Below are 13,082 nucleotides of genomic sequence, written 5' to 3'. Positions count from 1 at the left end.
GGGGATCCCCAGCCTGTTTGGATTGAAAGCCCAAACAGCAGCTTCCTTATCAAAATATCACTTCAGAAACAAGATCAGCAAAATGTGTCCACAATTTCAGTGCAAAAACCATCTCCACTAACATAAAAAAAAAAGTCCTCTACTCATGCATCAGGATCTGGGTTGTTTACCACCTCAGGTAAGTAAGCTACTTGAACTGTTTAAGTATTTTTATTCACCAGAAGATAGGTTACTGGAAATGAAGGGAAAGAAGTGGAACGACAGGCCACAAAGGTCCTCGGCCGCAACCAAACATTGCATTTACAGAATATATGGCATGCATTCTTAACCAGCAGCGCTCTCGCTTAGGTTTAGTTATTTATGTTTCAGATACTCGCTTTTCCCAAGAAGTCAGATTTGATCCTACGTCTCAAAGTGTACGTTTATCCTCTTCAAGGATCTTCAGTTTTATTAGAACTTTCAAACCAACATTTCATGCACATAATTTAACACTTTATGCGAGATCAAACTGAAAGTGAGCACACCTGACAGGTCCGACGATCCCTCGGTACAGTGAAACGGCATGCGTGCACAGCGACAGCAAGTACGTTGTGTAAGATTTTAAGTACAAAAGTTGGTCTGTAAATTGATGTCATTAAGGACAGTTCGAGAAATACATTTACAGATTGCCTTCGTTTTCTCTTACAGATAAATTTGACTAATCTGGGGATGTTGCCCGCTGCTCGTGTTTCACAACTTGACTTCTTTTCAGCCATGTCGCCATGCTTCCAGATGTCAGCTATTAGCTGTAAAATGCTTTTCCGATACTGCGAGGACTCTTATTTCTGTAATTTTCACTCCTAAGGGTATCAGCATGTGCATCCGTTTCAGTTCTTAATTGAGAGAGAAGGACTTCCACTTTGTCATAAAATGTGTCTCACCACAACAATGAGGAGAAACATTCCAGAGTCAACATGTTTTTATTTTTCATCGTCAAACTTGACCGCTTCAACATCAATCCATCGTTTACAAGCAGCTGAACTCTTCAGGCTGTAACCGTTGAGAACCGGCGCCGCCACGCAACTTCACCCTGATTGGCTACAGTGAGAAATTAAAAAGGAACTTGGTGGGGGGGAGGGGGGGGGGGGCGTTGCACATTTTGGCCCTTCAAATCAATTAAATAATTACAATAAAAAAGGAAGAAAATGAGGCAAAAGAATGAATAAGACTCTATAAACCAGGCAAAAACGTGTGCTTTGGGTGGTTCCTTTGGCAGCAGTACTTCTTTACTCTCTACCGATCAACCTGGATAATTAGTAAACACACCCAGTACATTCCCAGTCTTCACACAGTTCAAGTACAGTTTTCATGAAGTGCTAACTCGGGGCAGCATTAATGCAAATACACTGGGATAAGGCCACTGTACGCTAAACCGTTTTGCCTCAATTCACTAAGATACAAAAGAAAAACCTGTTCCGTCACCTCCCACCTCGAGCTAATACGAGACGGAGGGAAGAGCTCAGATAGAAAAAAAGCATCAGGGTTTATTATATTCCATAAATGGAGAGGGAATGACAAACAGCAGGAGGAATTCTCTTTTAAACAGCCACAGTAGCACTTGATGGTGTTTCAGCCGAGCATTGTTGAGAAAGAGACGAGAGAGAGAGAGAGGGCCGAAGATATTGGTGCATGTCTGCGTGTCGGAGCAAAATAAGATGGTGATGAGACAGTTGAAACACAGGGCTGGATGTTGCTTTGATGTGTGTGTGAACAAAGAAAATTTTTGACAATCTTTTGCACCCTCCCGATGTCTACAGACTCCCACATAAAGCTACTGACGGAAGCTCTGGGTTGATGCAGTTTTCTGGGGCAACAATTTTGGCTCCAAGGAAATGAGCGATTCAACACCAGCCATTTGGCAGATATGGTTTGATCTCACCTTAGTAAAGTAGAACAAGGTGATGGCTTCCAATCTTCAGCCAGCCAAATCACTTGGATCGTCACAGGATGCCACTTGTGAAATATATTTCTTTAGCATTTCATATGGAAGGCTAGTTAAGGGGGACTAAAACTAACTGGAAACTGTCTCTGTATCCCTGAAAAGTTGACATTTGGAAGTCCAAAACAGCACCCAAAGTGCAACCTGGCCAAACTCTCCAAAGTGCTCCCATGCACCAAACCCTGCAACACCAAAACCCTTCTAGCCACACCTCCTTCTTCTCCTCCTCCTCCTCCTCCTCCTCCTCTTCTCCTTCCCCCACCTGGAGAAGGGGCTCAGTAGCGATAGTGGTCCGGTTTGAAGGGCCCCTCGCTGGGCAGACCCAGGTACTTGGCCTGCTTGTCTGACAGCTTGGTCAGTTTCACTCCCAGTTTATCAAGGTGGGCGGCTGCCACCTGCTCATCCAACTATTGAGACAGAGAGAAATGGTCCAGTTAGATTAAAAAAACACTGGTATTTGCTTACCGATCGATTTTTCTACCACCTAACTTTACTTTCTATGTATACTCCATTTGATTACCTTTTGGTTGTCTGATGCTGAACAAATTTTAGTCACAGCAATGTTTCTGACGAGCAGCGATTGCTTTTTTCAGAATGAGGCTGAAATGATTTCTGATCATTTAACCAGTTCAAAATGTGACCCTTATCATTAATCTAAATAGCTGCAGACCAAATCTGACATCAGTCGACTAACGGATTCAGCAGTATTTCAGGGTGTCCTTAGATTTGTAAAGTGTTCCTGTTGTGCAAGACTATTCTGTTAAACAGGGAGGAGTACTTCAGTGAGTGTGAAGGAAAGAAGGACTAATGTAAAATTGAGAGAGAAAAAAAAATAAGCAGCACATCTTGGATGGAGCATGATGTTCTGTGGGCATAACCCCGCTCCTTAAAGCTCCACATCATCTCTTGGCTTTTTACTGTTACTCCCTTTCTGAGCCGGTTAAGCTCCAAATAAACCTTCAATCCCTTGCATTTAGCAGCAGCTCCCTCTTCCTGTTTGGTTTAGTATCCTCGCTCTGGTTTAAAATTCCTGCCCGCCTTGTGAACCCTGCTGCCTCTGATGGAACAGCTCTCTCAATATTCACTGTAAAAACATTTAACCTTTTACATAAACATTTAAAGACACTAAATCTGGAGATTCCTGCTTCAATTTCTTCACTGTGGTTTTCAGGCAGAAGTGAAATACATTTCATGCCAAGATCACAATAAGGGCCCGACACCCAGCTTGGTCTCCATTTTAAATGGATCTTTTCTATTTTCTGGTTACAATCCTGAATACTTAGACATCTGGTGTATAGCCCTTGCATAAAAAAAAAAAAAAAACACTTTACCTCTGACCTCAGAGATTTCACTTTGTGTGAGATAAAATTAAAAACTCCCATTGAACCAACTACTATAATTTTAGGCCCATCCATGTCCAAAACTGTATAAGATACAATGCATTAATCATAGTGTGGTTTCTGACCTTCTTGGGCAAGAAGTAGACTCCCAAGGGGTATTTGGCGGTGTTCGTCCACAACTCGATCTGAGCCAGAACCTACAGGAGATGAGACAAACCGTTTAATAAAGCAGACTGGATGCACCCACAGTGCTATTATGACAATACGTGAAGGCTGGAAATTTAAAATCTTGTTGCTGCTTTGAAAATCATTTTACCAATCATTATGACTTAAGAGAACTTCCAGTTTCTACTCCTTGTATTATTATCCATATTGTCCCTTCTCTGGCTCACTCAAACTCACAGTACCTGATTGGTGAAGGAGTTGCTCATGACGAAGGAAGGGTGTCCCATGGCACAGCCCAGGTTGACCAGTCTGCCCTCGGCCAGGATGATGATGTGACGACCGCTCTTCAAACGATAGCGATCCACCTGAGGAGAAGGATTACTGCTGCTGTGATGGTTCAGATACCGAGCAGGAATACAGATGGCAATATAAGCCTAGGGCAGCTTAAAATGGAAGAAGTGACCATGTATTACTAAAAAAAAAGTTTGTTTTCCTACCTGAGGCTTGATGTTGACCTTCTCTGCAGCGTTTTTGTTGAGCCAGCTCATGTCGATCTCACAGTCGAAGTGTCCGATGTTACAGACGATGGCGTCGTCCTTCATGTTCTCAAAGTGACTGAAGGTAACAAATACAGTTGGGTTTTTTTCCCCCGTACAAGAACTCAATAGTATTTAGGATATTTCCCTTTGTGGAACCTCAGCTACTGAAAGTAGCATTTCAGTTCAGTTCTAGTGGAAACATCAGAGTTGGTGAAACTTACTGTCCCAGGATGATGTCCTCACAGCCGGTGGTGGTGACGAAGATGTTTCCTTCCTTGCTAGCCTCATCCATGGTGGTAACCTCATAACCTACAGAGCAACAGACGAGAAGGGTTTATATTGTAAACTAACAGTTTGTTTCGAGAATAGACTGATCAAAATGTTTTGGGATGAATGCCACCCATTATTCACCAGCTCAACCTACAAGTTCATATTTAGATGTACATAAATAGAATAAATGTTGGGTGCCAGTGCCCTCTCTCCATGGTGTTTAAAATGAGTGTTCATGGCCTTAAATATACTGTTTTGGCAGTCACCACCTACCCTCCATGGCGGCCTGCAGGGCGTTGATGGGGTCGATCTCTGTGACGATGACGCGAGCTCCGAACCCACGCAGAGCCTGGACGCAGCCTTTACCCACGTCACCATAGCCTGCCACCACGGCAACTTTACCAGCAATCATCACATCAGTGGCTCTCTTGATGCCGTCGATCAGGCTCTCCCTGCAGCCGTACAGGTTGTCAAACTTACTCTGCAGGAGAGAGAGAAGGAAATTATATTACTACATATTATTCAACAGGATGTTAGTCTTTTTCCAGACAAAACAGAAGAGTTTTCACTTAAGGGCCTGGTGTTAAATTCAAAGATTTTTTACATACATTTCCATAAGTCAGAGCATTCCCATGACCTCTAGTTCAGAGCCATTCATTAGCTAGACACTTATAGCAAGCATTTCAGGCAATACAAACGGCTCAAAAAGGTCTACTAGAAAGTCAATTTGCAGTTTGAATCCTATATCATTGTTGAATGAATCGTGAGACTTTATCTGTCAAAACATGTTTAGAAAAAAGGTGGTACTTAAACTATTCCTTCATTAATTAATGGTTCCACTGATGAGGATTATTATACATTTCTGTCCACCTTCTCAGTCACACTACAGGATGCAGCTGTCGACCGGAGGCATGTTACCTTGGTGACGGAGTCGTTGACGTTGATGGCGGGTATTTTCAGCTCGCCCTTTTTCATCATCTTGTACAGGTTGTGGACACCTGTGGTGGTCTCCTCAGACACTCCACGGATACCTTAAAATACAAATACATATTTTTTACCAGTTGCAAAAATATTCCACAGGGGTAGAGCACTGGAGTAAAACACTGTTGAGTAAGTTATCATTTCATGAAAACTATGAGACTCATTGTAACTACATTGTGAATCATCATAGTCTGACCTCTCTATGGTTACTTATATTTCACAGAGTAATTTAAGAACAGGCTTTATGCATGCAAATACATAATGTGTGTTTAACTGTCGGTGGTGAGAATCACTCCGAGTCCTCCGTGTGTTGTAGAGTCTCAGTGCAGACTACCACCGGTCTCTCTCTGCCACCTTATGACACAGCTGCAACACTGACAGTTGGGCTGCAACGCCTCAAGGGGCATTAAATCAAGCATTATTATGTTATGAGAGATTTTTTTTTTGTATTTTTTCCTCCTTGATGGGCACACAAGTCTATCATAACACCCTGAGCATTAATTTTGTATTAAGTTTATGTATGAAAATATTGTGTGAATACTGCCAATTTAAGTTCAAAATGATGTAACATTGATGAATTGCAGCTGTTGTACGAGCCAGCCTGTATCACACAACTATCACCATCTAGTGTCCAAAACTCTACTGCAGCTTTACATTTAATTAAATGTTAGAGTGGGTACACCCATCACCAGCCACTGTGCACTGCATGCTGGGACATCTTCTGGTCAAAACTAGTTTCCTGTAGCAGCCACTTCAGAGAAGAAAAAGCACCAAAATCAACTACCAGACTGAGTGGACTGGTGGTAAAATTGTGAAACTTAACCAGAACTAAGATCCTTTGTGACATCTGAGATCACCGTCAGAAATATCTGGTCACTATAATTCTATGAGCCGAGATTTAGGAACCACCAACAGCTGGCCAGGAAACAAACCCTCACCAAAATGTCAGTGATTAAAACTACGAGATGCACCGTGTATTCAATGAGATCTTAAGCCTTTTTCTAAAAACCTTCAACTAGGGAACAGGGGAGATGATAAACAGCGACCTCATAATAAAACCGTGTGTAAAACAAACCAACCTGCCAGCAGTTTGGGATACTTCTGGTGGATCATGTTGGTGAGGTCTCCTCCGTCGTCCAGGATCATGTTGAGGGGCTGGCCGTCTTCGAAATACACAGTCTGTTCGATGCACCACACGTACTCCTCGTCGGTCTCACCTTTCCACGCATACACTACACAAAGAAAGAAAGCGTGTCAGGAGAGAATCAGGTGAGGATATTCTCACCCACTGGCAGCCAGTCTAAATTGTTGGTGGTGAGAATCACTCCGAGTCCTCCGTGTGTTGTAGAGTCTCAGTGCAGACTACCACCGGTCTCTCTCTGCCACCTTATGACACAGCTGCAACACTGACAGTTGGGCTGCAACGCCTCAAGGGGCATTAAAACATTTGACATACAATAACTGGTGAGTAATATCCTTTATTTGACCTCCCTGTAGTTGCATTTCGCTTGACACGGAAACCTCAGAACTGTCTTTTCATCAGCCTTATGACAGTAGAGTCTCAGACGCTAACAGTTAGCTCCCGCTGCCATACCGGGAAACCAACATGCAAATGACCTGGTACAACTTTAGACCACATCCACACTATACAGACTCAGTCTGTGCGAAAACAACATGTATCCCACACACTTTAATGTCAACAAGCCACAAGATGTTTCTCGTTTGTGGGTGAGAAAAACACCAGCTTGGTGTGGGGAGGGGAGGCCAAAAAAGGAGAGGAAAAAAAAAAAGATGCGTTTTCAGATTTTAGCCACTATGGTGTGGATGTACTCCAACAGTCTGAACCTCAGACACACTTTTTACAAGTAGTTGAATGGAAAGTTTTTGCTGAGACAGCAAGAAAGTCATAATACACAGCTTGTTGATGTTTGCAAACCTGACCAGGTCATTTCATAACTTAACACAGTCACACACACACACAGTCAGTGTGTTACCTGGAATGCCAGCCTTGGCAACGGCGGCGGCAGCGTGATCCTGAGTGGAGAAGATGTTACAGCTCGACCACTGAACCTGAGGAGGAAGAGAGTTGAGACTCATGAAGCATCCAACTTTTCTTTCATTAGCGGACTCTGAAAATTTGTTTATGTGAATGAACTTCCCATTATATAGTTTACTTGTAATAGAATTCTTGTCAAAGAGAATCAGGTTGTGCATTATCATAATTTGATCTCTACCTGGTAACTTTGACAGGTACATTTGTTTCACTGGGTATTTTAACATCCCCACGGCTACAGTACATTTTCTATGTTAAAGTGTTGGTGGTGAGAATCACTCCGAGTCCTCTGTGTGTTGTCGAGTCTCAGTGCAGACTACCACCGGTCTCTCTCTGCCACCTTATGACACAGCTGCAACACTCAGTTGGGCTGCAACGCCTCAAGGGGCATTAAATCAACATACAATAACATTTGGTGATGAATGATCTTATAATTTAACTAAAACATATCATCACACAGTATTTTACCCTTGCTGGACACAGCACATTCACTATAGCCTCAATGCCAAAGGTTATCACACTCTGGTCACATTTATGGTTAATCTTTCAGAAGTTACGATGAGCATTCACTGTACATAAGGTCCCACTCTGTATGAATATAAATGACTGGTAAATCATAGTAAAATCTTTACAATTGTGTGTCAGATTATTTCTGAAAGCAGATGTGATGAACTGCCACTGCATCGTGGACCAAGTCAACACATTCTGCTGCCATCTAGTGTCCAAAACTTCACTGCAGCTTGAAAGAAATCACAGGGAAATCCAATTGTCCAGCTGCATGTAAAAGTGTTTTTTTTTAGACTGTTTCCTCCCAATAATCACAGTACTGTAAAGTCAATTTCAATCCGAGAAATTAAGACTGATCACTTTGTTGAACTTTTAGAATATAAAAAGACAATAAGAACCACCAACTTTGGTAGCAGTAACAGGTAGTTTTGCAAGCGACACAATTACAGAGTATCACCACCACCACGAAGAGAGAAGTATAATCAGTTGACAGAGAAAAAACATCCAAGCTGAGAGCAGGTTACTTATTCTCTGTTGCTTCTCAGGGTGCAGGTTTCCACAGGACAAAACCAGTCATGGTCAGACAGATAAAAACCAACATAACAGAACACAGCGGCCTTGAGGCAGACAGAGGGAGAGAGAAAACCCCACACAGTTCATTCACATAAATGGATCAATAAACTTGTCCTCTCAGTAACTACTGCTGTAGTGCACAGATGGCACAAGTTATACTGGGCAGCTCCTGCTATGAAAGAGAAGCCACGTTATCAGTAAGCCAAACCGCTCCCTTCTCTGATTAAGCCTTTTGGCTTCTTCATTCATATAAAGACTAACTGAGCCAGTCCGCTCTCACCACTGTACAATAAAGTATGATGGAAAGGATTAGGTTGCATTTGTTTTTTGGACCTGTAATGCTCATTTTCTAAAATGTTCCCGAGGACAACTCATCTTTCCTTACCACTGAGAAGTTCTCAATGATGAGCAAATAAAATTAATGTGCCTTAATGTGGCAAAAGTTAATAAACTCTTGGAAGCAAACTCACATTACATGTCACCCTGGTGGGAAAATGTTTTTCTGAAGTTTTTCTGAAAGACATGAATGATCAGTGGATGCTCTCTCAATGACTAAGTATTAATAAGCAGCTGGTAAATGTTACCACAGCTCCGAGGGCGGTGAGGGTCTCGATGAGCACGGCGGTCTGAAGGGTCATGTGGAGGCAGCCGGCGATACGGGCTCCCTTCAGAGGCTTGGACTGACCGTACAGCTCCCTCATCTTCATCAGACCGGGCATCTCATTCTCCGCAATGTCGATGGCCTTACGCCCCCATTCGGCCAGGCTGATGTCAGCTAGGATAGAGAGGGAGAGACAGCAGGATGTTAAAGGGGTCATTTTTTCAAGCTTTCCATTTGCAATGGACTCAATTTCTTTAATCCTGTTTGAAGCTGCCATGTCTGAAGAAATTCACTTCATATCCTCCCGCAATTGTTTAACCTCTTAGGTTAGTAAATCAAAATTTTAATAACATACCAAAATTAATGATAAATTATAAGATTAAAAACCAATGAAATGGATTCAAAAAGGTCTAAAATACAATCTGGAACGAGGTCATGAAGAGTCTTAAATGTAATCAATAAGATCTTAAAATCTATCCTAAAACAAACAGGGAGCCAATGTAAAGAGGCCAAAAACGGGTGTGATCGTATCTCTGGTTAAAAGCAGAGCAGCTGATCTTGAAAACAGATACTTTAGATGATATCTGCTAATGTTTTTCCTGATGTCGTTTTCTAACCAGTGAGAAATGGCCTTCTGTCTTCTGACCATGTTGCTGCTGTACTGGGAAAATGAACACAAGCACAGCTTTCTGTACAGTCACTCCCTTCATACCCAGACAGCTGCTGTTGCACATGTGTAGTTTGTTTAAGCTTTACTGAAGAGTGAAGAACATGATCCAACTAAATGTATGCAATAGGGAAGTGTAATTATGCATTTAGAACATGACACTGAAAAATAAGCAAAGTGATCAAAAACCGATCAATACCTTTGACGGCATAAAGTTATTCAAGGTTTATTTCGTAAACATGTCAGAACAAGTGCACATTGAACAAGAGTTTGTGTGTTGCAAACAGTCTGGATTGAAAACTTAAACCTTATTAATCCTCACTGACTGTGATTCACAACTTAAAAATAAAAACGTCAGTGGTTTTCACTTCTTGTTTCTTTTGCAGCACTGTGTACAAAGTGTAAGCCCCAACCAAGCTGCTGACCATGTCCCTTTATGAAGCGAGAACCATCTCTGCAAACTAATCAACTGTTCTATGCTGCAGGTAGACCTCAGGGTGAGGGATTAAGTCCCAAAGTCCAACCCACCCTCCACCACTACCACAGAAGCATCAGCCTGTTCAAACACACCTCAGCAAGGCTAACTGCACTGAACCAGCACTGGGCTGAATGGCCAGCCACAGAGAGGATTAGAGCCGCGAGTTCACACAGAGGTCAAAGCATAGACTGTATTAAAGAAGTTCTATACAATCTGACTTTTTGTGAAGGAATGGAGTCACCCCCCTGCTGGCCATTAGAAAGAATGCAGACCCGGAGGTTGGTGCTTGGGTCAAAGTAGTGCCTAAACTAAAAGTCAGTGAGTGAAATCTCTTTGGGGATGTGAATAATTGTGTGGTAGTGTGTAGCATTTGAAGCGCAGTTACCCACCAAAGGCCTGTTATAGTTTATGGCCACTGGTATGAGTGCCCTCATGATCGAGGTAAACTTTGTGCCAACGGTAAAAATCAGGCCAGCCATTAGAAAAGAGAACAAAGCCAGTCCTGTATGTAGAAGTGAAAGCTTTTATGTTCTGTTCAAGCCAAGGCTTCAGTGTAGTAGGAATATCGGGTTGCCACTAAAACATTTATTATTAATTGATCAGCTGATTATTTCCTAACCTAATCTTTTAGCCTGTAAAATGTCCAATAGATGCAGGGCGAAAAAATCCCCATCAAAAGTTCCAGAGCCGCCAATCTGTATCAATAACAAAATACATTATAATATAAAGCCGTATTATCATTTGTCCTTCACACGTGCGGCAAACCTGATATCCTAAAAGCATTAGAATAGAGAATTTACATGAGGCAAAATGCAAGATTGGCCTACAGACAAAATGTTTCACTGATTGACTGCTAGTAGTAGATGAGTGATCAATCAACGTGTCAGGACTTGGTGGAGGCAGTCACTGGGTTGAGCTCTTAACACATTGCATGTAGTCAATGGAGAATGTGTAAACTTTGCCCCAGAGCTATCTGTTAGCAGAAGGTTGTGCAACATCTTCTGCTTCTAACCAGCTGCTTCACATTCATGGACCAGCAGACGTAACAGTAGATAATTAATTATTTTTTATAATATTTATACATTTTACAATTACAGATATTTTAAATGGAGCTCCTATTTTACGTGCATTTCTGATGCCATTTTTGCAGTTTTTCCATTCCTACGTTCATTTTGTTCCTTTCAACGCAGATAAGTTAAAGGATGATCCCACTTTTTTTCCCCCACCCCTCATGGAGATGCTTCACCAATTCTGGAGCAAAACAAAGACAACTTAAGCAATAAAAGACGGTTCTACTTAAGTCATAAACTTCAAAACATTTGCAATCAAAAGTATTTAGCTCTCAAAGCTGTTTTACGAAACACCACGTGTAGTCTCGGCATTACTACGGTATGAGAGTTACATACAGTGCAGCTCAGTCTCTACCTGCTCCTGTCACTCATGCAGAAACTGGCGGTGAGGCGCCAGGCAGCACGGGAAATGTAGTTTAAAAACACAGCCCGAGCCGATGAACCTGACGCCTCCTGCTCCGGTGATAAACTACAATATCCAGAGGCTGCGGACGTAGTTTCTGTTCACGGTGAAGACCATGCTCTGAGCTTGTACGACTGTTACATGTCGATTCATTCCCAGATTTGAGCAACTTTGCAAACTGCGAGTGTCTGAAGGTGTACATTTTACAAGTAACAAGCTGAAATAGCTGTAACGGACGACAAACGTGCTAAAACAGCCTGCTAAGTGACAATAACACCATCCAGTTGACCACACGCTAGCAAGTTAACGTTAGCAACAACGAAGCCAAGAGAGAGCTATCGCTTACAAAACCTGAAATTAGCGGCAAAGCAATCTTAAACATCCGACTACATTTGTTTGGTGGCACGATTAGATGATTTTAGGCTAAATTCGGCCGCTGAAACAACCGTTACGTTAGCCGACACGCACATTGCCTCATACTTAACAGCATGCTAGCTAACAAAGCCACACTCCTTCACAAAACAAAAATTATAAGCACAGTTAAAACAATAAACATTGACACTGACCAACTTTGTAGTTAAGTTTGTCGGACATGGTTCTTTTCTGGTGTTTTGTTGCGGGGAGGTTGAGAGCGGCGGCAGCCTAGCCGACGGACAGAGGTAGAGAGGGAGGGACAGAAACATGACGGCTCGCTTTTTATCCTCGAAGCCACATTCAAACCAGTTTACACGACAGGGCGGTTCAAACCCGGATTTACGCTGGCTTCCTATTGGCTGCAGTAGCTCCCGCCCCGCGTGTGAGTGATTTGATTGGATAACGGTTGATGTGGTACGGTCAACCAATGAGAACTTGAGGTGCAGTGTGGGGCGTGAGTATTTGGAACAAGTTTTGTCTGGACTTGGTGTTTTCCAAGTTGGCAAATAATAAACAGTGTAACTATCATATTACTATTACATCACTATTTTATAATTATGGGGTTGAATAATAAGGGACTGCAGGTTACACAAGCACTTACAACACATCGTGTATAGTTTTATAGTTCTTACTTGTACTAGAATTAATGTTGTACTGCAAGTGTTTGTTCTGAGAGTTGAACTAGGTTGTGAAATACTCAGGTGAATGTGTGTTGGAACTGGAGGATAGTTTACTATAACATAATGTAACATATTTACATTAGGTAAATGCAAGGCTGAATTACCAACCAGGCAAGATGTCCAACTGCCCCAAAATCCCCACGTTGACTGTGTGTTAATGGTAATTGTGTGGTGAATTGATTAATTGCTTTGCTTTTTTTAAAGAATTTTCATCAGGCCCTGTGTCAAAATCTACTAATTGTTTTAGTTTTTACTGTGCTCACATGGTTTGATTACCATAAGCTAAGTGACACAGAAAGCCTGGGGCCAGATACCTGAGTCATTCAGATGAAAACGCCTATGAAGCCAATGGTGCCAGCCAGT

The 13,082-nt window shown here is 42.2% G+C and overlaps 1 protein-coding gene and 3 non-coding genes across 4 annotated transcripts; all 4 read right to left on the bottom strand.

Annotated features, from left to right (window-relative positions):
- Nucleotides 1-940: 940 nt before the first annotated feature.
- On the bottom strand, nucleotides 941-12,286 carry LOC139307294 (adenosylhomocysteinase B). Its single transcript, XM_070931116.1, has 11 exons — nucleotides 12,192-12,286; nucleotides 8,991-9,181; nucleotides 7,268-7,343; nucleotides 6,353-6,505; nucleotides 5,211-5,323; nucleotides 4,566-4,773; nucleotides 4,244-4,331; nucleotides 3,981-4,098; nucleotides 3,726-3,848; nucleotides 3,444-3,515; nucleotides 941-2,385 (listed from the first exon to the last, which is right to left on the bottom strand). Exons 1-11 carry the CDS (start codon nucleotides 12,217-12,219, stop codon nucleotides 2,254-2,256), a joined length of 1,302 nt encoding a protein of 433 aa, XP_070787217.1. The 5' UTR covers nucleotides 12,220-12,286; the 3' UTR covers nucleotides 941-2,253.
- LOC139307299 (small nucleolar RNA SNORA17) lies at nucleotides 5,546-5,681 on the bottom strand. The gene has a single exon (XR_011599623.1). It is a non-coding gene; the product is annotated as a small nucleolar RNA SNORA17 (small nucleolar RNA).
- Nucleotides 6,578-6,713, bottom strand: LOC139307301 (small nucleolar RNA SNORA17). Its single transcript, XR_011599624.1, has one exon. It is a non-coding gene; the product is annotated as a small nucleolar RNA SNORA17 (small nucleolar RNA).
- On the bottom strand, nucleotides 7,585-7,718 carry LOC139307302 (small nucleolar RNA SNORA17). Its single transcript, XR_011599625.1, has one exon. It is a non-coding gene; the product is annotated as a small nucleolar RNA SNORA17 (small nucleolar RNA).
- Nucleotides 12,287-13,082: the final 796 nt, after the last annotated feature.

The sequence above is a fragment of the Enoplosus armatus genome, unplaced genomic scaffold, assembly GCF_043641665.1.
Source record: "Enoplosus armatus isolate fEnoArm2 unplaced genomic scaffold, fEnoArm2.hap1 Scaffold_72, whole genome shotgun sequence".
Classification (NCBI taxonomy): Eukaryota; Metazoa; Chordata; class Actinopteri; order Centrarchiformes; family Enoplosidae; genus Enoplosus; species Enoplosus armatus.
The sequence above is the reverse complement of the archived record's forward strand: the minus strand, read 5'-3'. Positions and strand labels throughout refer to the sequence as shown.